The sequence below is a fragment of the Monodon monoceros genome, unplaced genomic scaffold (genome assembly GCF_005190385.1).
Source record: "Monodon monoceros isolate NGI ecotype Baffin Bay Population unplaced genomic scaffold, NGI_Narwhal_1 Super_Scaffold_7, whole genome shotgun sequence".
NCBI lineage: Eukaryota > Metazoa > Chordata > Mammalia > Artiodactyla > Monodontidae > Monodon > Monodon monoceros.
In genome coordinates, this window is record NW_021703784.1 from 75,271,116 (window position 1) to 75,295,178 (window position 24,063).

Sequence of the window (24,063 nt, forward strand, 5' to 3'; positions counted from 1 at the left end):
TCAGGTTTTTCAGCCTCCTTTCCTTCACTGCATTCTCCATTGCTGTCATGCCTACTCTATGATTCAAGTGAATTTTTTCTTGTCCTCCTAGTTAGAATTATTTTTTCTATTCTCAGTGTTCTAAGAGCACAGTGTTTATTCTGCATGGCTCTTGGTCATACCTTGAATACAGTGATGGCTGCATACTTCTCTTCCCTTAAGGGAGATGGCTGTGCTTAGCTCATGGATTTGCTCTACGTTATTGAGTATCCAAAGCAACGTTGCCAGAGAATTCATTTGAAATGTCACTTGCTGCATTTCTGTTTTAGTCAGCTCAGGTTGCTATAACAAAATGTGATGGACTAGGTGACTTCAACAACATACATTCATTTCTCACAGTTTTGGAGGCTGTGAAGCCCAAGATTAGGGTGCTGCCTTGTTCATTTCTTTATGAGGGCCCTCTTCCTGGATTGTAAACAGCTGACTTCTAGCTGTGTGCTCATATGGTCTTCTCTAGGAGTGTTTGCACAGAAAGAAAGATGGATCTCTATCTCTCTCTTCTTTATAAGGGAACTAATCCCACCATGAGGGCCCTACCTTCATGACTTAATCTAATTACCTCCAGAAGGCCCCATCTCCCAATACCATTACACTGGAGGTCAGGGCTTCAACATAAGATTTTGGAGGACACATTCAATCCACATCAGTGTCCCTCCTCTCATTGGACATTTTCCTTAGAAGTTAGAAAATAAATATCATTGATTGCTCATTAAGTGCCAAGTATTCAGCTAAATTGTTTTCCATCTGTATGTAAGGACTATGCTCATCACTGGAGACACAAACTTGAAAGGACACAACCCTGACCTCTTGGAAATTGTAGCCTAATTTTCTGTAAAGAGAAAACAAGGAAAATATGCAAAGGGTATGTAGTAGATCAGGACATTTTTTTTGTATTTGTTTTTTTTTAACTTTTTATTTTAATTTTCATTTTTATATGGTGTACGGTTGATTAACAATGTTAATATTGAGCAGAGTTCCCTGTGCTATACAGTAGGTCCTTGTTGGTTATCCATTTTAAACATAGCAGTGTGTACATCTCAATCCCAAACTCCATAACTATCCCTCCCCCACCATGCTTCCCCCCTGGTAACCATAAGTTCATTCTCTAAGTCTGTGAGTCTGTTTCTATTTTGTAAATAAGTTCATTTGTATCATTTTTTTAAAGATTCTGCATATTAGCGATATCATATGCTATTTCTCTTTCACTGTCTGACTTACTTCACTCAGTATGACAATTTCTAGGTCCATCCATGTTGCTGCAAATGGCATTATTTCATTCTTTTTAATGGCTAAGTAATATTCTATTATATATATGTACCACATCTTCTTTATCCATTCTTCTATTGATGGACATTTAGGTTTCTTCCATGTCTTTGCTATTGTAACAGCACTGCAATGAACATTGGGGTGCGTGTATCGTTTCAGACCATGTTTTTCTCCAGGTATATGCCCAGGAGTGGGATTGTAGGATCTTATGGTAGTGCTATTTTTAGTTTCTTAAGGACCCTCCATACTGTTCTCCATGGTGGCTTCACCAATTTACATTCCCACCAACAGTGTAGGAGGGTTCCCTTCTCTCCACACCCTCTCCAGTGTGGATTTTTTGACGATAGCCATTCTGACTGGTGTAAGGTGATATCTCGTTGTATCAATAGTTTTCATTTGCATTTCTCTAATAATTAGCAATGTTGAACATCTTTTCATGTGCCTCTTGGCCATCTGTATGTCTTCTTTGGAGAAATGTCTATTTAGGTCTTTTTTTTTTTGACTGGGTTGTTTGTTTTGGTGATATTAAGCTGCAAAAGCTGTTTGTAAATGTTGAAGACTAATCCCTTGTCTGTCACATAGTTTGTATTCGGATTTCCATATTTCAAATAGCTTTGATTAAAGATAAAGACTAAGGAGATACCTGGATCCAAATGCACATGAGATGATGTCTTTGTTATAAGATATATTTTATTATGTATAAAATACTGTTCCAACAGAGAGGTAAAGAGCAAAGATATGAGCTAGGAGATCTGATTTATTTTGTATAAAATGACTCTAACTGGAGTAGAAACAAGCAAACCACTGACAATTTCACTGATCCAGGCAGATGACAGTGACCTGATCTATGGTGCAGAAGTGGAAATGGGATTCCAAATGTAACTGAGGCATAGAACTGCAGTGACCTAGTGATTAAGTGAGATGCATGAAGGGAGAAAATCAAGAATAACGCTCAGTGTTTACATTCGTTCGCCGTGAATACAAAAGACAAGAGGAGCTTTTTTAGGCAGAACCCAAATTGGTTTGTTTTACAACACGCTAAGTATTAGACACCTTTCACACAATCAAGTGTCCATATCCAATAGGTATTTATACATTTAAATCTGGAACTGAGGGACAATATCTGAGTGGAGGTAAAGGATTTGGCATCATCACCATAGACAGCAACTAAATGTTGGAAATAGATTAAATTTCCTGATGAGACAATGTAGAATAAAAAGATATGAGGATCACAAAGGACACCAGACAAGAGGAATAATTTAAGTGGTTTTATGTATAGTATAATAGATGAAATGCTTATGGTAAAAGTGTACCCCTTCCCCTTATCTTTTTTTGAGTTACTCTTTATTGTATATTTGAGCTGAGAACCATGACTTTTCCCTGCTTGTTTTACCAGTACAAAAAAGCAGAATATGCATGTCATTGTATATATTTAGAATGGTGAATACTCCAGTGGTCTGCTGGAGATGGCTCATACACACTTATAAAAGCTAGCTGTTACATTTTCAGAATTTGTACTAGTCAGCTCTTAAAGTTACTATTAAATATTAATTATATACACTTAAAATTAAGGAAATCATACTAAAAGCAAATGTAAATATCAAATATACTATATCATGCTATTATCTCTGAAGATTCTATGTCTTGAAGATATTATGTCTTTGGGATCCATGTAGTGGAAATACCATATAATGGTATTCTACTGGTATCTCTGTCTACCCTCATGTTCATTGATATCACCTTGGTAGATTGAAGTTGGTAGTATTTATACTATAGAAATTGGCAAACACTACAAATCAAGGTCCTCCTAACTCCCAGAGTTAGTGAATGACATGCTCCTGTGTGTGTGTGTGTGTGTGTGTGTGTGTGTGTGTGTGTGTGTGTATGTGTGTGTTAAGCCTTTAAGATGGGCCTACTGGGCATCATTGATAATATACAAATAGTACTTGATCAACATATTAATTTATCTTTGACTTGTACTGTTTGTGTAGTAGAGCTAAATGCATAGTAAGTGTCCAGAAAAGGGAAACTAATTATTAAAAAATCTTGTTCAATTAATGGCACATTCTGGAAAACTAATAATTTTTATATATCCATTGTACTGTTTTACTTAATTATATTCACTTTATTATAAAATATTAAATGTGACTTTATATAACTTAGAAATTATATAAATGTAAGAGGAAGAACAGGAAATGTATTACTGAGAGGTCTACCCTTTTAGGTGAAAACTATGAATTATTAATACAGCAATGTTGTTGGTGTTTACAGCTGCATGATAGAGGGTTTAAGAGCTAGGATTCACTCCATACACCAGTGTGATGATATTTACTGGGAGGATTAAACAAGATGAGAAAAATGCTGGACAAAGCCAGTTGCCAGGCTCCTCCCTTCCTCTCTCCTCTTCCCCCTCAGGGCTGGTATCTCTGCAGGACAGGATGCAGAGGAACCTAAGCTCAGCTGGCTGGGTCTCTGCTCCTCCCTGCCTTGGTCCCTCTTCTGGGACAGGGCCTCAGGAGAGGGGATGTGGCTGCTGCCTGCACCAGGCTCCCACAGGTCTTATGGCTTAGGGAGATGGCTGAGATGACCACCACGGGGTCATCTGCTTCCTGGGCTGAAACTCACCAATCACCACATCAGGGCAGGGAACTATAAAAATAGAAAAGGCTTGTGTTTCTGTCCCAAGTGTTCCAGCCAAGACTCTTGAGGGCCCAGAGGGACTTCTGCCTATGTAATTAGGCTGTGCTTTTCATTTTCATCTAAGAAATCGTGTATAATGAACATAAATACAAGGGAAAAAAAATTTAGAGAGATAAGATTCACTAGTCAGACTAAGTAAACATATTTTTTCTACAACTTTCTAATTTTGAAATCTTGATCAACTCAACTTCTCTGAGACTAAGCTTCCATATGTATAAAATGAAGACAATAACAGCACCAACCTTACAGAACTGTTGGGAAGATTAAATAAGAAAATTAACATACAGCATTTAGCATATGTAGCAGTGTCTGACACTGAGAAACAGTCAATAAGTATATGAATTCATAAGTACTGTATCTGGAGATGAGGATAACACTTTGAGAAGATTTAAAGAAGGTTTTTGGTAGGATATTAATTAAAACAAAAACTATTGTGCAGATGTAAGAACACATTTATTCAAATAAGTACAACTACAGCTTTTTTAGCATAAAAGTGTGGATGCATCCTCACAATACATTTAATTTCAGTGATCACAATTGTAAATGCTGTAAAGAAAGGAGAAAATTGAAAGAGAGCAGAAATGAGAAGCAATTCAGAAAAGTAGTGTAGATTTAAAAATTGATGAAATTGTGTTAGGAAAGCTCATTATTTCATTCCCACCCCAGGCAGTCACCATCTTCTTTGTTTTTCTTTCCATGCAACTCACTGCCTTGGATTTAGCTGCAGTTGACATTGGTAAAGGTCACAACCATGGCATCAACTTAATTGGACAAGGATGATTTGCTAATTTTTCTTTTTTTCCAGTTTGGTAGAAATGCCAAAGTCATTTTAGGGCAGCAGGCAACAGTGGCCCTATTCAGGAGCTTGAAGGCATCCAAGTGAAAATTGCATTCTGCTTGGTTCCCGGAGGTTTAGAGCAAGGGGGATTTGTATTTCACTTTTTCTGCCAAAAATCTGTTGCAAAGTAGTTTCTAAGGACTCTCAAAACAGTGCACCTGAAATCATCATAGACCAAAGGGTCTCAACCTAGGCTGCATTTTTTTTAATCATTGGAAGCATCATTTATATCTGATGTCAATACTTACATTTTAATATAATTCAGCAGAAGTACAGGCTAGTTTGGGGGATTATTTAAAGCTCCCAGATTATTTATATTTACAGCCAAAGTTGGAAACTATTAAAATCCTTACTCTAGGAGTAGGAAAGGAATCGAAGAAGTAAGGCTGCCCTTTTCCTCCACTTTCCTGCTTCTAGAAGAGATTTCCCAACGAGCCTAGAGGTTTTCAATTTTAGATCTGTTTCTCTATCAGCTCTCTGTCCGTAGCTAACCATTTAGTTATCTATAACACCAACCAGTTTGTGTTCTTTCCATGCTAAAAATATATGTTTTATATCTTTGTATGTCCAGGATTATTGTGAGAATAAAGATGAAAACACGAGTCTAAAACATTTGTATAAAATATAACATTACATCTAAGAAATTTTGTTTGGGTTTCATTTTTGGTCCGAGGAGGTCATAATTGCTTGCTTAATTACTTCCCAGCAGATATGGCATATATGTGGCAAGGAAGTTAAGTCTAAGTTAAAATTATATAATATTTCACTTGTTACTATATAAACATACATATTATATATGCATATAAATATTTTCAGCTAACGTTGTAAATTATGATATATATTTAATCTAGTAAATATAAAAATTGAAGCAACACGGGCCCTTTGATGCTTTCTTTCTATTATTGGTGTGCATATTTGTACCCTGGAATGGTCTGAAACCAGATTTTCATTTATTCTTCATCCTTGGTACATGTATAATAAGAATATTACTTATAGAAATTGATTAGTTGGATACCGCTGTGAACTTCTTTTAAAGACATATGTTAGCAAATGATATAATTCATTTAATCCTTCTGAAATTAAAATAAAATAAGAATAAAACATTTTTGGTAGAAATGTTAATTTACATAAGTCTAGGAAGACATATTGATATTCAGAGAAAACACTACTGAATATCTTTTATGTTAAGAATGACCACCAGTTTCCATTTTCCTTTTTCTTCTTTTATAATTGAGATTTTTAACGGTTATACACATTTCGTAATGTTTGTAACAAAATTTTAAAAGGCATGTAGTTGTAATCCTTTTTTAAACAGTTATTCCAGTGACTGTCTGGCCTGAAATTTGTATGCAAATTTTTCTTAAGAGTATATCAAGTACCAATAACTTCAAATGTTGATACACTGTTATATCGTAACTCTCACTAATTTACAGTTTAATATAATATACACTACAGACTCAAATTTTCAATCTTTCATAACACATTAACAAAGTTACTAGGGAAATTGGACTACCACTACCAAAGATGTTACAGAGTACATGTAAGTCTGACAGGAAGAGCCAAGATCAAAGAGCAGTTTTCTTTAGGAAACAACTATACTAAAAAACATGAGAATAGAAGTAATTTTAAATGTTCAAAACATATTCAATGCACAACTGTGACTCCAAATTGTCATTTAGTGTGCTGAGTATTATAGGATATAAAAACTACTGCCCCACCTATGGATGTTAAACTAATACTCAAGACAATCAAAACCTCCCATATTCAATATGCTGCTCTTTTCTGGTTGTACCAAAACAAACAAATAAAAACATCACCACCAACAACAACACCACCACCACCAGCAAATAATTTCACGTCTTAAAAACAAAGCATTTACACTTTAAAAAAATGTGATACGGTGAGATTCCCTCCTTCTTAAAAATGTTTCTAGAGCTACTAAAAAACTTGCATTTAAAAAATAATTGATAAAAATATTCTCTTGGATTGCACAAGAAGGGAGACAGGAACCACTGACATGATATGGTATACATGCTATTAATCAGACTTGGCGTCTTTCTCCCTGCTTCATCAGAGGAGATGGACTCTCCTATTTAGTTCCTCCGTTTTCTGCAGCTAAATATTCTTTATTATCGTGATTAGCCACTTGAGCCGCTTTACCTTTTTTTTGCACTTTTTTTTGGTGAAGATTCATCCGTTCCAGCCACCTTTTTTGGCTGCATCTACACTTTTGCATTAGAAGGTTAAATGATACCATCAACACTCACCTCTTGCGATGCTTGATCACCACTCCCTTTGACAGACTAGACCTTCCTCTTGGGCATCCTGGTGAAGAGGGCTCCCGCTGGATGCACTGGGGGACTTCGTGTGCTGGGTGGCTGGACCACTGCCACTCCTCTGGCTGCCTGAGTGGCTGGGTTCCGCGGCAGAAATGGTAGAAGAACCAACGGATGACTTGTTCCATTTTCTTTTCCTATATTTTCATTACAATTTCTTGAATGCTCATCAAATAGTAATGACTTTCGTGGTGCCTTCAACCCAACAACTCATCACCAGTTGGCTGTTCATAAGTAAGACAGATCCCAGTATCCCCTCCATTGATTATCAATCCAAGGGACATTTTTTCTTTAACACTAGATATTCTCATCTAACCTTTCTTTTGTCTCTTTAGAAGCACTAAAATCTTAATCCTAAAAAGAAAAAACGATCTATAAGAGATATTTCCTTATAACTCTTGCAGAAGAAAAGGACATCTATATGGAATTTAATCAACTTGCTATGATCATTTTGTTGACAATACTTTTTTCCTCTCTGGAAATTATTCATTCATTTAATTATATATCTTTCAGTAACTGGGAATCTACTAGAAGATTTTTAACAAGGGAAACCTTGTTAATTCCAGTAGTAACAGAGAAAAAGATTAGGAGGACAAGCTAATAGAAGAAAACAAATTTATTGGGAGAATAATATTCTTGGTAAGAGCCATGAGACAGTACCAATGGGAAAGGAGGTGGGGGTGGATTTGAGAAATGCGAAGGACATGAAATTTGAAGGAATTTGTGAAGAAGTGAAGGTGGGAAGACTAGATGATTTTGTTAAGGAACTTAGCTGAGTAGAAGAGGAGAGTGGACAAATGGATGGGGGGCTCCTTAGTAGGATGACAGGGGATTGTGTACTTTTTTAGTAAGAGAGAAAGGGAAGAATGAAAAAAGGTAATGAAGACAAAAGTTAGAGATATGTAATAAGGATTTAAAATTCCAGAAGAAGCATCAAGGAATATAAATATGATCACAAGGTGAAGAGTTGGACATGGAGAGGAGTAGGGACATACCAACTTCTGAGTGGGGAGATAAGTTGGTGACGTTGAATGAAGGTGTGGATAAATTTTGATTTATGGAGGGGAGTTCAAAAACGGTGATATACCCCATGGCCTGCAGTTTACCAGTGAAAATTAGGTCCTTACTGACTCTGGAGAAGCCTTTTGTCCCAAATGCCTTGGAAAACCTTATCCGCCTCCTCTCACATGCACGCTAGCTCCAACTTCTAAATTCCCTCTGTAACACTCCTGTTAGTGTCCTGCAATGTTTTCCAATCTTGGTGGGCAGAGGAGGACTTCCTTAAGAGAGATGAAGTTAGAAAACAGGAGAGCCAATGAAACAAAGTGCTGCTTCAAACAAAATATAGCAAAATAAAAGTAATCATTATACTGAAAATGATAGAGTAAAATTAAAAATAAACTCTAAAGAAGGGTAGTAAATTTATGTGTATTCAAGTCAATTTAATTTACTATAGGATTAAACTCACCTAGAATTTACTAATTTCCAGTGTGCTAAAGCTAACTAGGGTTACATTCTAATCTGTTCTGTCTAAATAGCATCATAGTGCATGTAGAGAGAAGCTAAACAAGCTTTTTCAGAGGCAGGCTTATGCTTCTTTCCAATGGCCCTTTTCAGGCACTAACAAGCTCTATTAGGTGGGCACCCTGAATTTGCTAGCTTCTCTCTTTAACATCACTGTCCTGGAAACCTGTGTTGCAATCTGTGGCTAAATGTCAGATACCCAGTGCCAAGAATCATGTGTGTGAGAGCACAGAATTTGGAATTCAATAGACCAATGCACAGAATTTGGAATTCAACAGGCCAATTGTAAATCCTGGCTTTTGCCAATTATTTGTGAGATGTTGAGAAATTGAACCAAAGACTATGATTAGTCTTTTGTGAAATAGAGCTAACATTATAAAGCAATGAGCCTAATAAACTTAAATGCTGAATTTATAGCAAGTAGTATATCTAGTGTTTAAGAGCAAAGACATTAAAGGCAAATTGCCTGGATTTGAATTTGTACTCTGCCACTAATCAGCTGTGTGACAGATGCAACTGTTTAGACCAACTCGTCACCAGTAACATGGGAAAAATTATACCATTTTCTTCAAAAGCTTGTTATAACAATAAGCTAAATATTATTATTTTCAGACTTACTTGGTATAAAAAGATATTATTGTTGTCCATGTCTGCAGAAGTGTCTATCACACAATTCCACATGGAGTTTGACAATAAGAAAATAATTTGAGCATTCATCAAAAGAATTCCCACAAAAGAATTTCCAAAAGCAATAGGAAACATACTGTCTTTATATTTGCTAAAAGTGATTATATTTTGTGCCAGAACTGACGAAAGAACAGAGAATTCTTTTTCATCTTGATCTACCCTCAGTGCACTGTGAATTAGATTTACATGTTTCAAAGAAAATTAGAAGTAGTAGCCTTGATTTTCATTACTATATGAAACATATTGATATTCAGGATTTCGCAAGATCATAGACAGTGTTTTTGAGTCCCCTGGAGTGCTGATGTTAGGCTTTCCCATGGCATCTGTGGCCCTCTTTGGTCTCCTCTTTATGAAAGCAAGACTATTTCCTGAGTGTTTGCAGCTACCTAACCTAGGAAGTTATTCACATCAATTATACTCTAAGAGCAAACTTTTCCCTTTTGTAGGCTATTGCACGGATTCCAATTTATGTTTCCAGTTGTTCAATAATAATAATGATGATAGTGAGAAATTTAATTTGCAAGGTTTTTTATGGCTATTGCCATAAGATGTTTTATTAGATCATCACAATATGTAGAGCAGATCTTACTATAACCATTTTACTTAAAAAGGATCTTAAACATGAACCCAGGTTTCTTATGCCAAATCTACTGCACCAAACCGCTTTCTCAAAACATACTACTTAGAATCTTAGAGATATGCTAACAAAAATGGATGAACATGTAAATATGCACTGCTTCTTATGTTACCACAACACAAAGTTTATAGAGCACTCATTCTGTGACTGATTTACTGCTAAGGGCTTTGCATAAGTTTTCTCAGTTAAAGTAAAGATGAACATTGTGAGGTGGTACAGCATTCTGATGTTATAAGTGAGAAAACTAAGACTCATGGAGGCTAGTAACCCATCTTAGGTCTCAAAACTGGGTCATTGGCAACAGAGGTTTTTTGGTTTGCTTTTAGTTAATTGAGGTAAAATTAGTATATAACATATTAGTTTCAGGTGTAAACATAATACTTTGTATATAGTGTATGTAGTGTATATACTACAAAATGATCAGTACCATAAATCTAGTTACCATTTGTTACCTTGCAATTAACTTCCTATACCCAGTTCTCCTATCCCACCCCCTTCCACTGGCAACCACCAGTCTGTTCTCTGTGTCTATAAGCATGTTTGTTTTTATTTTGTTTGCTTCTTTGTTTTTAGACTCCACATATAAGAGAGATCATGTGGTATTTGTCTTTCTTTGTCTGACTTATTTCACTTAGTATATTGTCCTCAAGGTCCATCCATGTTGTTTCAAATGGCAAGAGTTTATTTGTTTTTTATGGCCAAATAAAATTCCACTATACATGTTCCACATTTTCTTTATCAATTCATCTGTCAATGGTCACTTAGGTAGTTTCCATATCTTGTCTATTGTAAATGAATAATGCTGTTAACAAATATAGGGGTGTATATATCTATATATCTTTTCAAATTAGTGGGTTTCTAAATTTTTTTTGGATTAATAGCCAAAAGTGGAATCACTGCAACATATGATAGTTCTATTCTTAATATTTTGAGGAATTTCCATACCATCTTCATAACGGCTGTGCCACTTTATATTCCCACCAACAGTGTATGAGGGTTCCCTTTGGCCCATGTGCTCTCCAACATTCCTTGGCTTTTTGTTAATAGCCTTTCTAATACTTGTGAGGTGATGTCTTATCGTGGTTTTGATTTGCATTTCCCTTATAGTTATGCTGAACATCTTCTCGTGTGCATGTTGCCCATCAGTATGTCTTCTTTGGAGGAATGTCTGTTTAGAATCTCTGAACATTTTTTTTTTTTGTATTGAATTGTTGGGTTTTCTTGCTACTGAGTTGTTTGAGGTCTTTATATATTTTGGATACTAACCTCTTATATGATATATGGTAATGCCTGTACAGCACACTCACAAGTGCTCAGTTAGTGTTAGCTTCTTATGGTAGGTAAGAGATTATCAGCTGAGCCTATATTTCCATTATATAAAAAAAATTAAAATCACTGATGCTTCTGGAAATTTACTAATGATGCCACTAAATGTCACATAATGGTTGATGTTTTAATTCAGAACAGCAAACTCCTAGGGGGTGCTGGGGCATATCTTCATTATTAGAGTTCCTCTAATGCTCATCATAATACATTGTGACTAATAGTAAATGTTAGATGAATGAACAAACAAATGAATAATAAATGAAGAATCTGGGAGAGAGAATGATCCCACATTAGCCAAATCACAATGTGTTCATGAGCAACCATATCTGTCTCTAAGGCTGTTCACATCCATAAAAGAATTCTATCATGGAGAGTAAACATATTCATTTTAATGACAGCAGTGGCTGTGAATTTTCATGTTAGACACATGTGCTTTTCATATTTCATCATTAGTCATGAGTATGCCATGAATTTCAGTATCCATGATGGAAACAACTTTGCCTTAATTCATCCTCCTACTTTTGTTAGTTATCCCATTTGAGGTTACACTAGAATCAATTGAAAAGTGAGCATGGGGTTCCAGTCATTTAGTTTCCAATAGACTTTGTAAGATATTCTAATTTTATTTTTAAATAAAACATAAAAGCCGTGAATGCCTATGAATGTCCTTTTCATGGATGGTGATACAACTGCCATATTTAAGTTATCTGAGACACACCAAATAGTTTTTGTTTTTGTTTTTACAAAACAGTTTTTAATTTTTTTTAAAAAAATAACCTTCTACTTATTGTCCAGACCTTGATTAAAATACAGAATGTGGCTAGTGAGTCCACTGAATCCCTGGGAACCTTTCATTTTGCCACTGCTCATTCTCCATGGCTAGATTTACTACTGCATTCTAATCTATTCCAGAATCATTCCTGATACAGGGAAAACATATGTAGGAGAATCCTCTATATCACCTGTGGCACCATGGTATCAATGGATGTAGATAACAGAGACGTTCCCTGGTTGCTTTTATAAAGACACAAGGGGCAACATTCCCTACTCCCTCTCTACAAAATTGACCATTTCTAAAACCGGTATTCACCTTATTTTCATAGATTAGGAATTCAGTTTCCCATTAATACTAGAATCGGGATCCTTCCATGAATGCCAACCTGCTTTGCTGAGCATTTAAGAAATCCTGATGGACGTTTCCCAGGTCTCTCACTTAGGCAAAAAACAATATCCTCCTATTCCCTACGTCTCCTTGGGTCCCTGACCTGAATAAGACTGTGTAATGATAATGGTACTTTCATTATTACCTGCTCCCAGTAATACTGTTTCATCTGACTGATGTAAACCCCTTCCTACCAACCTCCCCACACAGTTACCCAGCTATGCCTAAAATTGTCACACAAATCTGACATTATAAACATTGGACCCCCATCTAGAGATATTTTTTTTTTTTTTTTTTTTTTTGCGGTACACGGGCCTCTCACTGTTGCGGCCTCTCCCGTTGTGGAGCACAGGCTCCGGACGCGCAGGCTCAGCGGCCATGGCTCACGGGCCCAGCCGCTCCGCGGCATGTGGGATCTTCCCGGACCGGGGCACGAACCCGTGTCCCCCTCATCGGCAGGCGGACTCTCAACCACTGCGCCACCAGGGAAGCCCTAGAGCCATTCTTCACAACTGAGAAGGTGCCCCTGTATCTCCCTGAAGTGTCAGCCCTCACTTCTTCCTCATCCCTCCTGCTGATGCTGCTGAAGGCCAGCAACGGCCCGGTAAAATTCCAACTTGTATTACGTCACTACTGAGACAATCAGATACATGACCTTAGTTTCATTAAGTTTTTACTGCCACGATGTTCAAAACAGACCTCCTCTAGCTTCTCCACATGCTTAATATTTCTTTGGCACAAAATAGATAAAATGTTTTAATTTTCCACTTTAAAATATGTGAAAAAACATTCAATAAGACTATGCCTGATTTCCTAGGTTTTTTTTTTTCTTTCACTTTTAGCCATTTGCTTGTGCTTTGAGATAAACTCCTATTTTGAACATATGTATGGTATCAATACTTTGGCGTATTTATATGCTCATAGACATAAGGTCACCCAACAATAATCATTTATAATAATATATTAATTATTTTATTATGAAATTAATGCATATTTGTCATGGACAATTTTAGCAAATAATGTTAATAGTAATAATACTAATAGTAGCTGGCATTTTTATTGAGTTGTGCTATACCCATATGAACTTATTTAATCCTCACAGGTTTCTAGAAGGAAGACTTTTTATTATCCTCATTAAAATATTTTTTTTCTTTTGAAATAACTTTAAACTTAGAAAAACATTAAGAAAATAGTACAGAGAGTTCCTGTATATCCTTTACATCCCTTAATGTTAACATCTAAACATAGCTGTGACGTATTTATCAAAACTAAGAAACTGGCAATGGTATAATACTGTTACCAAACTACAGACCTAACTTGGGTTTCACCAGCTTTTCTACTAACCTCTTGTTCTGTTTCAGGATCCAATTCAGGGCAACACATTGCATTCAGTCATCATGTCTCAGTCTCCTCTTGTCTGACAGTTTTTCATTCCTTGTATTTCATGTCCTTGACACTTTTGAGGACTAATGGTCAGATATTTTATAGAATGTCCCCCCAATGTGGGTCTGTCTGATGTGTTTTTGTACTTAGACGGGGGTTATGGATTTTTGTGAATAATACCACAGAGGCACGGTGTTCTTAACATCATACCAGGGATATATGACATTATTGGTGATGTTAACCCTCATCACTTGGTTAAGATGGTGCCTGCCAGATTTCTCCACAATGCTAGTATTTGTCCTTTTCCATACCTTATTCTTTGGAAGTGAATCACTAATTTCAGCCTATACTCAAGGGAAGCCTATTCTCCACCTACTGAAGAGGAGAGTGTCTAATATGTTACTGAGAATTCTTCTGTAAAAAAATATTTGTCCTTTCTATTTATTTGTCCTTCTATTTATTGATTCAATCATTTATTTATATCAGCATGGACTCGTGGGTATTTATTTTAGATTTTAGGTTATAATTCAATACTATAATTTTTTTTTTCATTTTAAATAGACTTTGTTTTTCAGAGCAGTTTTAGGTTCACAGCAAATTTAAGCAGAAAGTATAAGTCCCCACATATCTCCTCTCCTAACACCCACAGCCTCCTCCATTATTAACATCCCCCACCAGAGTGGTGCATTTGTTACAGCTGATGAACCTACATTAACACATCTTAATCACCCAAAGTCCACAGTGTCCATTAGGGTTTAGTCTTGGTATTATAAATTCTATTTTTTTTTTTTTTTTTTGCGGTACGCGGGCCTCTCACTGCTGTGGCCTCTCCTGTTGCGGAGCACAGGCTCCGGACGCGCAGGCTCAGCGGCCATGGCTCACAGGCCCAGCCGCTCCGCGGCATGTGGGATCTTCCCAGACCGGGGCACGAACCCATGTCCCCTGCAGTGGCAGGCGGACTCTCAACCACTGCGCCACCAGGGAAGCCCTATAAATTCTATTTGTTCTGAAAGTTGTATCATGACATGGATCCACCATCATACAGGATTATCCTCATTTTTCATATGAATAAACTGAAGAACAGAGATATTAAGTTGTTCAGGGAAGGTGACACAGTTGGTTAACATTTTATGAGTGATGTAATGCATTTCTTTAAAATTCATTGCAAAATTCATTTGAATTATTTTATACATTATTTCCTTGTAGATATACACTGCAGTTGATCCATGTATCTCCTTATTTCTGAATTTTTCCATTTTTTTCCAACATACAAGTGACATTTAGATAAAAATCTGTTTTCTACTCCACCATAATAATAGATTCTGTAAAGACAGAGATCCTGTTTGTTCATTTTTATGTCCTCCTTCCTTCCTCATTCACGCCTTCCACTAACCGATAGAGTAGGTGATAAATGACTGTTTGTGGAGCAAATGATTACCCAACAAGTTATTGAGCTTAAAGTTTTATCAGGCGTACCTCTGAAGCTGACATTATGGAGGCCTGATTTCTGAGGTTTCTTGAGGCTACTGTCAGAGGAAGAAATGTGAGCAGTATGGTATATTTTGGTGTCACATACTTTACCTTCTTAAAAATGACTTCAGAGTTTCACATCTTGGAATGTGGTTTTGTAGAATAATATTTAAAGCCTCATAAGGTTTGAGGGTATTTGTAGCTTCCACCTATGTTAGCAGCCATCTGTGAACTGCAGCAAGCATGTGATCAAGGCTCCAGACCCTTTTGAAGGGTCACTTTACTCATTTACTCCCACCTAAATTAACTTCCTTTTTCCAAATTTTAATCATACCATATCCATGCACTCTTCCAACCCATTTTCAAATCGTCCTCCTTGTGCATATGGGCCACATACATCCATATATGTGATAATCAGGTTCCTGACTTATTCTAGGATTTGAAAGTTGTCAGCAATACCACAGGGCATAAGCAACATATTTACTGATTATTCTTTGGAAATTATTCAGAAAATAAATTATTGTTAAATGATTATTTCTGATATAAACAAAGATTTGTGTCATTTTGAAATATTAATAGACATTTATTACTTGTCAAGTAATTAGTAATTCAGTTTAGTAGAGCAGTATTCATATTCAAAACACTTTGGAAACACTAATATTCTATTTCTCATGATTAATTTAGAATAATTCTCTTGAATAAACAACATTTGCTATTATTTACATTACATTTACTTCATAATTCATTACCACCTGTGTTATTTAGAAATTAAGTTTAGAAATACTCATGAAAACTTTTTCTTCTCAATCTCCATAGGTGTTATTTTATAGTATATAAAAATGTGTGTGTATGTATGTACACAAAGTTAACTGAATTGTGTGGCAATGACTGAAGTTAACAAGCACCAACCCTGTAAGTAATTCTGTCTAAGGTTGTCAAGGTGTTAAGTATTATTGTTTATATACCACCTAAATTCTCCATTCCTTAGTGGATAGAGTCTAAACCCCTCAATCTGGAGGTCAAATCCATCAACTACTTGACATAACTTATTTTTCCACTTTTGAAAGTTTCTCCTTGAAGCATGTTCATGTACTATTTTTAATTCTCACAAACCTCATTTTGTTTTAGAACTCTCTCCTTTTTACCTTTACCTAAACAACAAACAAATAAAAAAAACGACGAAAAACATACTGCAATTTAGGTGTTCTTGACCTAATTTAGCAGGGCAGCAGAAAACTGAGGCCCTTCAAAGTTGTATACGTTGTCTAAGGCCCTTATTTATTTATGTGCTAATCCAGAACCAGAATTCACATTTCTTTAACTCCAAAATACATTATCATTCCCCCAAATCAGTTCCCATTCTTTGTTAATTCATCAGACTCAATAAGGCTTCTTTCTAAAAGGAGCCATTGGGGCTTCCCTGGTGGCGCAGTGGTTAACAATCCGCCTGCCAATGCAGGGGACACAGGTTCAAGTCCTGATCTGAGAAGATCCCACATGCCGTAGAGCAGCTAAGCCCGTGTGCCACAACTACTGAGCCTTTACTCTAGAACCCGAGAGTCACAACTGCTGAAGCCCGTGTGCCTGGAGCCTGTGCTCAGCAGCAAGAGAAGCCACCGCAAGGCGAAGCCCGCACACTGCAAGGAAGAGTAGCCCCCACTCGCCACAACTAGCGAAAGCCCACACACAGCAATGAAGACCCAACGCAGCCAAAAATAAATAAATAAATAATAAAATAAAATAAAATAAAAGGAGCCATTTCACTGATAGCAAATGCCTACATTAAGGATTGCATGTATTACGCTTAATGCAACCAGTTCTGCAATTAAATACTAAGGTTTTGTATTTAAAGTAATTTAACTTTTCATGCATTGTTGCTCACATTGGTGAAGTGATGTATAATTTCCTCCAGTTGTTAAAAGTAATTAATATATGTAATTTTTTTTCCTGAAGCAGAGTTGAGATAACTTTCATAAACAGATGTAGAAATTGACAGACCAGGCACCCCAGTTTTTTAATATATGAGCACAAGGGTAGCCTTTGGCAAACTTATGGAGGAGTAAAGTTGCACTGTCATTCTTTTCCCCCTGCTCTTTCTGAACTTAATTGTAAATGAAGTCCCTTTTATGTTTTGTCCAAAATAGCAAAGGCCTACAAAAATAGATAGATAGATGATAGGTAGATAGATGATTGATAGATAGATAGATAGATAGACAGATAGCTAAAACCTTTTATTCTGCACATATTTCTTACCTAAGTCTCACCACCAAAATCTGGGAGCATTTTCGTAAATACACAATATTTGCATAAGAAAATATAATAAGCACACATTAACATTTATCAATATGGGCATATTTATATTTTAAGGAAAATATTGAATACCTACTCTAAAATGTAATCTCCATCATTGGTGAACCTGGTGTTATTTTTTACAGCTTACCTAGCTGGGTTAGGTTTCCCTCCTGTTGGTTTCAATGGCAAACATCTATCTCAGCCCTTATGTTGTACCGTCAGTTTTATTTTTTATTTATTTATTTTTTTGCGGTACGTGGGCCTCTCACTGCTGTGGCCTCTCCCGTCGCGCAGCACAGGCTCCGGACGCGCAGGCCCAGCGGCCATGGCCCACGGGCCCAGCCGCTCCGCTGCACACGGGATTCTCCCGGACCGGGGCACGAACCCGCATCTCCTGCATCGGCAGGCGGACCCTCAACCACTGCGCCACCAGGGAAGCCCTGTCAGTTTTATTTTATTGATTGACTCCCAGTATCATTCAAGTCTCTGTGATTACAAGCAATCAACATTGACTCTCACCAAATTAAATGAAGGAGCTTTAATGATAGAACATCAGGAGCTCATACTATCCAGGAGAAGACAGAAGTAAAAAAGCTGGGAATGGGCAGAACCAGAGGGTGCTTCAGAAGACTGGGAATGTGAACCATAAGAAGTGTCTCATTGTAGAAACAACTTGGACAAGTCACCCTACTGGAACTAATGTACCTATTTAAGACCTCTTTTTAATCTAGTCAGTATTTAATTTCAAGAATGAAGGTTCCAAAGACCTAACTTGGATCGTGTGCATTGGCATTTCCGTGTAGAAAGTAGCACAGAGAAATTTATAATAATATTTAGGGTTTCTGGAGACATAAAACAGTACTTGGTTAGTGAAGCATTGGAGTGAATATAATTCTCTTTTGTAAATTACAGTGAGATATTAGAAAACATCTTATTTCCTATTAAAAAAACAAGATGTGTGCTTATTATTTCCCAGATATACTGGGGTTTAAAATAAAGAGAAACGATAGGATTCCTGTGTTTTTGAGGAACCAGGATCCTTAAAGTAAAAGCTTATTATGCAAGAAATAAATATTTCCAGTGGGAAAATAATCCCATTGGACAGCACTAATATAAAATTGAATAGAAATTATTTAATTTCTCAGTTAATATTTAAGGTGCAGTTTTAAAGGTCTCTGATATATATAAATTTTCATTTTATTCTTTTTCTTTGAGTGTGATGTTGCCATTGTATCATGTTTTACAATAGTCCTAGGATCTCTCTGTTGAATCTATTTCTCTCTTTTTTTAATGTTCTCTCTCTTTCTCTCTCAAGGCTCAACAAACCACTTCTGAAGCCCATGAGAGCTCTCAAGTTGAGACTACAAAGGAAGAATATCTGAGTACCCCTGAGTGCGATACTCAAATTGTAAGATTTATTTAAAATGTTTTTAACAACATTCAACATGAAAACAAGGACATAAGCATTTTAACAACCCTAGTTTATGCCACCATGAAACTTTCTATTTATATGTAATATCTACTATCTAAACAGTGTACTTTTAAGTTTGAAAATGCAGATAGATATGAATCATGTAGGTGTTCCACTAGGAAATGTAATCAGACAATTAGGGGTACTATGAACTTGAATTGCTAGAGGGGTCAGGGGGTCATTCCCACAATCACATGACAGAAAGCTATTAAAATATTAAAAACAAACACAAACAAACAGAATCCCAAACAAAGAATGTGATTCAATAATATTCTCCCCAAGAAGCAAATCAACCCTGCATTATAGAGACATTACATTAGAGGAAGGGAGATTCTTACCCTTCAAATGATAATAGGAAAGATGGAACTTGTACTCTGTGCTTTCACTTGTAATAAGTGAAATGAAATTTTAGTTCTGGAACTTTGACATGATAACAGATCTATCATGTCTGGGCTTGAGGAACAGCAAATGACAACAGCTGTATTTAATAGATTCAAAGCTAGGCTTCAATCTAGTTGACAAAATGGAAAGTATCTGCTGAAACTCTTCATGATGGAAAAGATATCAGGTGATAGCAAAGGAAATAAGGCAGAATAGAAACATAAGTTAAACAAGTCTATCTCTTTTTCCTCTATTGACTGCCAAAGTAATTTAGAAATATAAATTTCTCAACAATTTGGCCTTCACATCTTTGTATATTGAAACATGTTCCAAAACCATACAATTTAGAATATAAGGTTAGTGAGAAGTAGAAATAAAATATTCTGCAATTTACTTCCAAGGAAGGAAGAAGTCAAGAAGGTTTGGGGCAGGAAGGAACATTTTTGCTGTAGTTTGAAGAACAGATAGGTCTCTGACAGTGTGAGTGAATGTGCAGAGACAAGAAAACATCTGAAAAGAGGGGGCTTCCCTGGTGGCTCAGTGGTTGAGAGTCCACCTGCTGGTGCAGGGGATGCGGGTTCGTGCCCCGGTCCGGGAGGATCCCACATGCCACGGAGCGGCTGGGCCCGTGAGCCATGGCCGCTGGGCCTGCGCGTCCGGAGCCTGTGCTCCGCAACGGGAGAGGCCACAACAGTGAGAGGCCCGCGTACCACAAAAAAAATCTGAATAATATGAGGAGAGAGTAGCATACAGAAAATGGTGGGATGTTGCCTAAGAAGATAATTTGGGACTTAAGTGGGAGGGGCACTGGATTCCCAAGCTAAGGAGTTTGGTTTGAATTAGGGATATAGTTAAGATTTTCAAATGTTTATGTCCAGTTAAATGATAAGACCATTGGGTTAATTTTAAGGAGAGTGCCCTTGTTTATTGATATACTTTCCTAAAACTACCAAAAAATCATTTTGCAGTATATACGTATATCAAATTGTTATGTTGTACACCTAAAACTAATACAATGTTATATGTCAATTATATCTCAATTTTAAAATATTAAAAATAAGAATTTTGGAAGCTTCTGGCCTGCACCCTTATGGGTAATGCTCAGGCTTGATCCTTCAATGTCCTGCTTTGAGCCCTTGGATTAGGAGGAATTCAGTTGCTTTTTTCCTGCCCTTACTGGTGTATCAGTGCCTTGAGCAAATCATTCACGCCATGAGGTGGCCAAAACATATGAAAGGACAAAGAACCAGGACTTTATCAAACTTAACAAACAAACAAAATAGTCCCACTGAAGGCAAGCCTGAAAAGTTCTATACGTTTTGTTAAGATTTCCCAAAGCAATATTTTGGTCTACTTTTCTTGTCAAGAGAGAGGCATAGGGCTTCCCTGGTGGCGCAGTGGTTGAGAGTCCGCTTGCCGATGCAAGGGACACGGGTTCGTGCCCCGGTCTGGGAAGATCCCACATGCCGCGGAGCGGCTGGGCCCGTGAGCCATGGACGCTGAGCCTGCGCGTCCGGAGCCTGTGCTCCGCAACGGGAGAGGCCACAACAGTGAGAGGCCCGCGTATCACAAAAAAAAAAAAAAAAAAGAGAGGCATAAATTCTTTTTTTGTTTGCTCCACTCTCTTTCAACTTTTGTTGTCCTTCCTTGTCACTAGCTACTCCTCTCCCTTCAGTAAGTCCCATAAGCATCTACTACCTTGGTGGAGGCCCCGATCTGGGTCCCTTCAAAAAGCAGCTTCCACCTGTACCAGCATGAACGCTCTCTCTCTAACCTGATTTCAGTTCCCTAGATTTTAGTCTTTGAAATCTCTACTTCCAAGCAGCTACACTTTCTAGTGCAGAGAGTGCTCAGTATTTATAGGTTGTAGACTCAGTTACATTTAAAGGCCAAGAGAGTAATATAAGTGAATGAGATAAGCCAGGTGTAAGCAGTAGGAATTAATGAGGTTGCTGTGAACATCAGTTTTCCAATTCTACATCAGTAGTTGTTAGCCCTGTCCTCACTGTAGTATCACATGGAGGGTTTTTATAAAATACTGATGACCAGGACCAATCTCAGAAAAACTGACTGAGAAAGAAAGAAATTAGAACACTCCCTAACACCACACACAAAAATAAACTAAAAATGGATTAAAGACCTAAATGTAAGACCAGACACTATAAAACTCTTAGAGGAAAACATAGAATACTCTTTGACATAAATCACAGCAAGATCTTTTTTGACCCTCCTTCTAGAGAAATGAAAATAAAAACAAAAATAAACAAATGGAACCTAATTAAACTTAAAAGCCTTTGCACAGCAAAGGAAACCATAAACAAGAGGAAAAGACAACCCTCAGAATGGGAGAAAATATTTGCAAATGAAGAAACTGACAAAGGATTAATCTCCAAAATATATAAACAGCTCATGTAGCTCAACATCAAAAAAACAAATGACCCAATCAAAAAATGAGCAGAAGACCTAAATAGACATTTCTCCAAAGAAGATATACAGATTGCCAACAAACACATGAAAGGATGCCAACATCACTAATTAGAGAAATGCAAATTGAAACTACAATGAGGTATCACCTCACACTGGTTAGAATGGCCATCATCAAAAAATCTACAAACAGTAAATGCTGGAGAGGGTGTGGAGAAAAAGGAACCCTCTTGCACTGTTGGTGGGAATGTAAATTGATACAGCCACTATAGAGAACAGTACAGAGGTTCCTTAAAAAACTAAAAATAGGGCTTCCCTGGTGGCGCAGTGGTTGAGAATCCGCCTGCTAATGCAGGGGACACGGGTTCAAGCCCTGGTCCGGGAAGATCCCACATGCCGCAGAGCAACTAGGCCCGTGAGCCACAACTACTGAGCCTGCATGTCTGGAGCCTGTGCTCCACAACTAGAGAGGCCGCGATAGTGAGAGGTCCACACACCGCGATGAAGAGTGGCCCCCGCTTGCCACAACTAGAGAAAGCCCTCGCACAGAAATGAAGACGCAACACAGCAAAAATAAATAAATTAATTAATAATCTCCTATGCACAACATCTTCTAAAAAAAAAAAACTAAAAATAGAACTACCATATGACCCAGCAATCCCACTACTGGGCATATAGCCAGAGAAAACCATAATTCAAAAAGAGTCATGTACCACAATGTTCACTGCAGCACTGTTTACAATAGCCAGGACATGGAAGCAACCTAAATGTCCATCAGGAGAGGAACAGATAAGGAAAATGTGGTACATATATACAGTGGAATATTACTCAGCCATAAAAAGGAATGAAATTAGGTTCTTTGTAGAGACGTGGATGGACCTAGAGAATGTCATACAGAGTGAAGTTAAGTCAGAAAGAGAAAAACAAATATCGTATGTTAACACATATATGTAGAATGTAGAAAAATGATATAGATGATCTTATTTGCAAAGCAGAAATAGAGACACAGATGTAGAGAACAAACGTATGGTTACCAAGGGGGGAAGGGGGTTGGGATGAATTGGGAGATTGGGGTTGACATATATACACTATTGATACTATGTATAAAATAGAGAACTATTGAGAACCTACCATATAGCACAGGGAACTCTATACTCAGTGCTCTGTGCTGACCTAAATGGGAAGGAAACCCAGAGAAGAGGGGATATACGTATACACATAGCTGATTCACTTTGCTCTACAGTAGAAACTAACACAACACTGTAAAGCAACTATAATCCAATAAAAATAAATTTAAAAAAAAAGAAAAATTGACTCAGCATCTTGGTAGGTGGAGTCTAGACATTAGTTGTATTTATTTTTTAACTTCTCCAGGTGATTCTAATGTGCAGGCCAGTTTTACTAAAAAATGTGTTTCACATGTACACGATTATTAAAATCAGGCGAGGAGTTTTTAAAAATTAAGATTTTGAGAAATTCTTCAGTAAGTTCTAAATAAATAGGACTAAGGGTAAACATTTTTTAACGTGGACTTGACAACACTCTTCCCAACCCAGGTGATTCTTAATTTGAAAAACATTGGTTTAGATAAGATATAATCCCTTTAGAGTGTTGTTTAGTAATAGAGTTTCTGCTTCTCAGACTCTGTTATATTTGCATTTAAAGACATCAGTGCCTAAATAAGGCTCTGTAATGGTAGTATGATGTGACTTTTGCTAGTAGGTAGAGGGGGGTCCATCCCAGAACCCTTTGTTTATTGTGCAACCATATATAAGAGAAGCACTGATGTAGGACTGTGAAATTGATCAGGAAGCTGATGTGTGATTTTATCCATAACTAAGCCTTCCCTTGAGAGAGCTAGTGGACCATTATCTCCCCAAGCTGTAGTTCTCAGAGTGTAATTAACCTTAAGCATGGAGAGCTCTATAGTTCCTTTCTAGCATTCCCCAATAATAAGAGAATAATTCTGATGACTTCCTCCACCTTACAGGAAAATGTGGGAGGATCTTTGGATCTATGAGAACTGCTGTTACTCAGCTTGTCTAAATTCACCCAAAATATTCTGATTTGTGTTAAATAGCATGAAATGCATTGCTTCCATTTCAATACAGCAATGTGAAAATAGCT

At 37.0% G+C, this 24,063-nt stretch overlaps 1 protein-coding gene across 2 annotated transcripts in view; it reads left to right on the plus strand.

The window, feature by feature from the left end:
- The window catches only part of LUZP2 (leucine zipper protein 2), a 431,421-nt gene that overhangs the window by 393,533 nt on the left and 13,825 nt on the right, over window positions 1–24,063 (plus strand). The window contains exon 10 of one of the 2 annotated variants that reach the window (XM_029208937.1): window positions 18,976–19,068. In XM_029208937.1, coding sequence (XP_029064770.1) covers window positions 18,976–19,068 — 93 coding nt within the window. Of the gene's footprint in view, window positions 1–18,975; window positions 19,336–24,063 lie in introns of those variants that run through there. The other variant, XM_029208936.1, reaches the window with a different exon arrangement.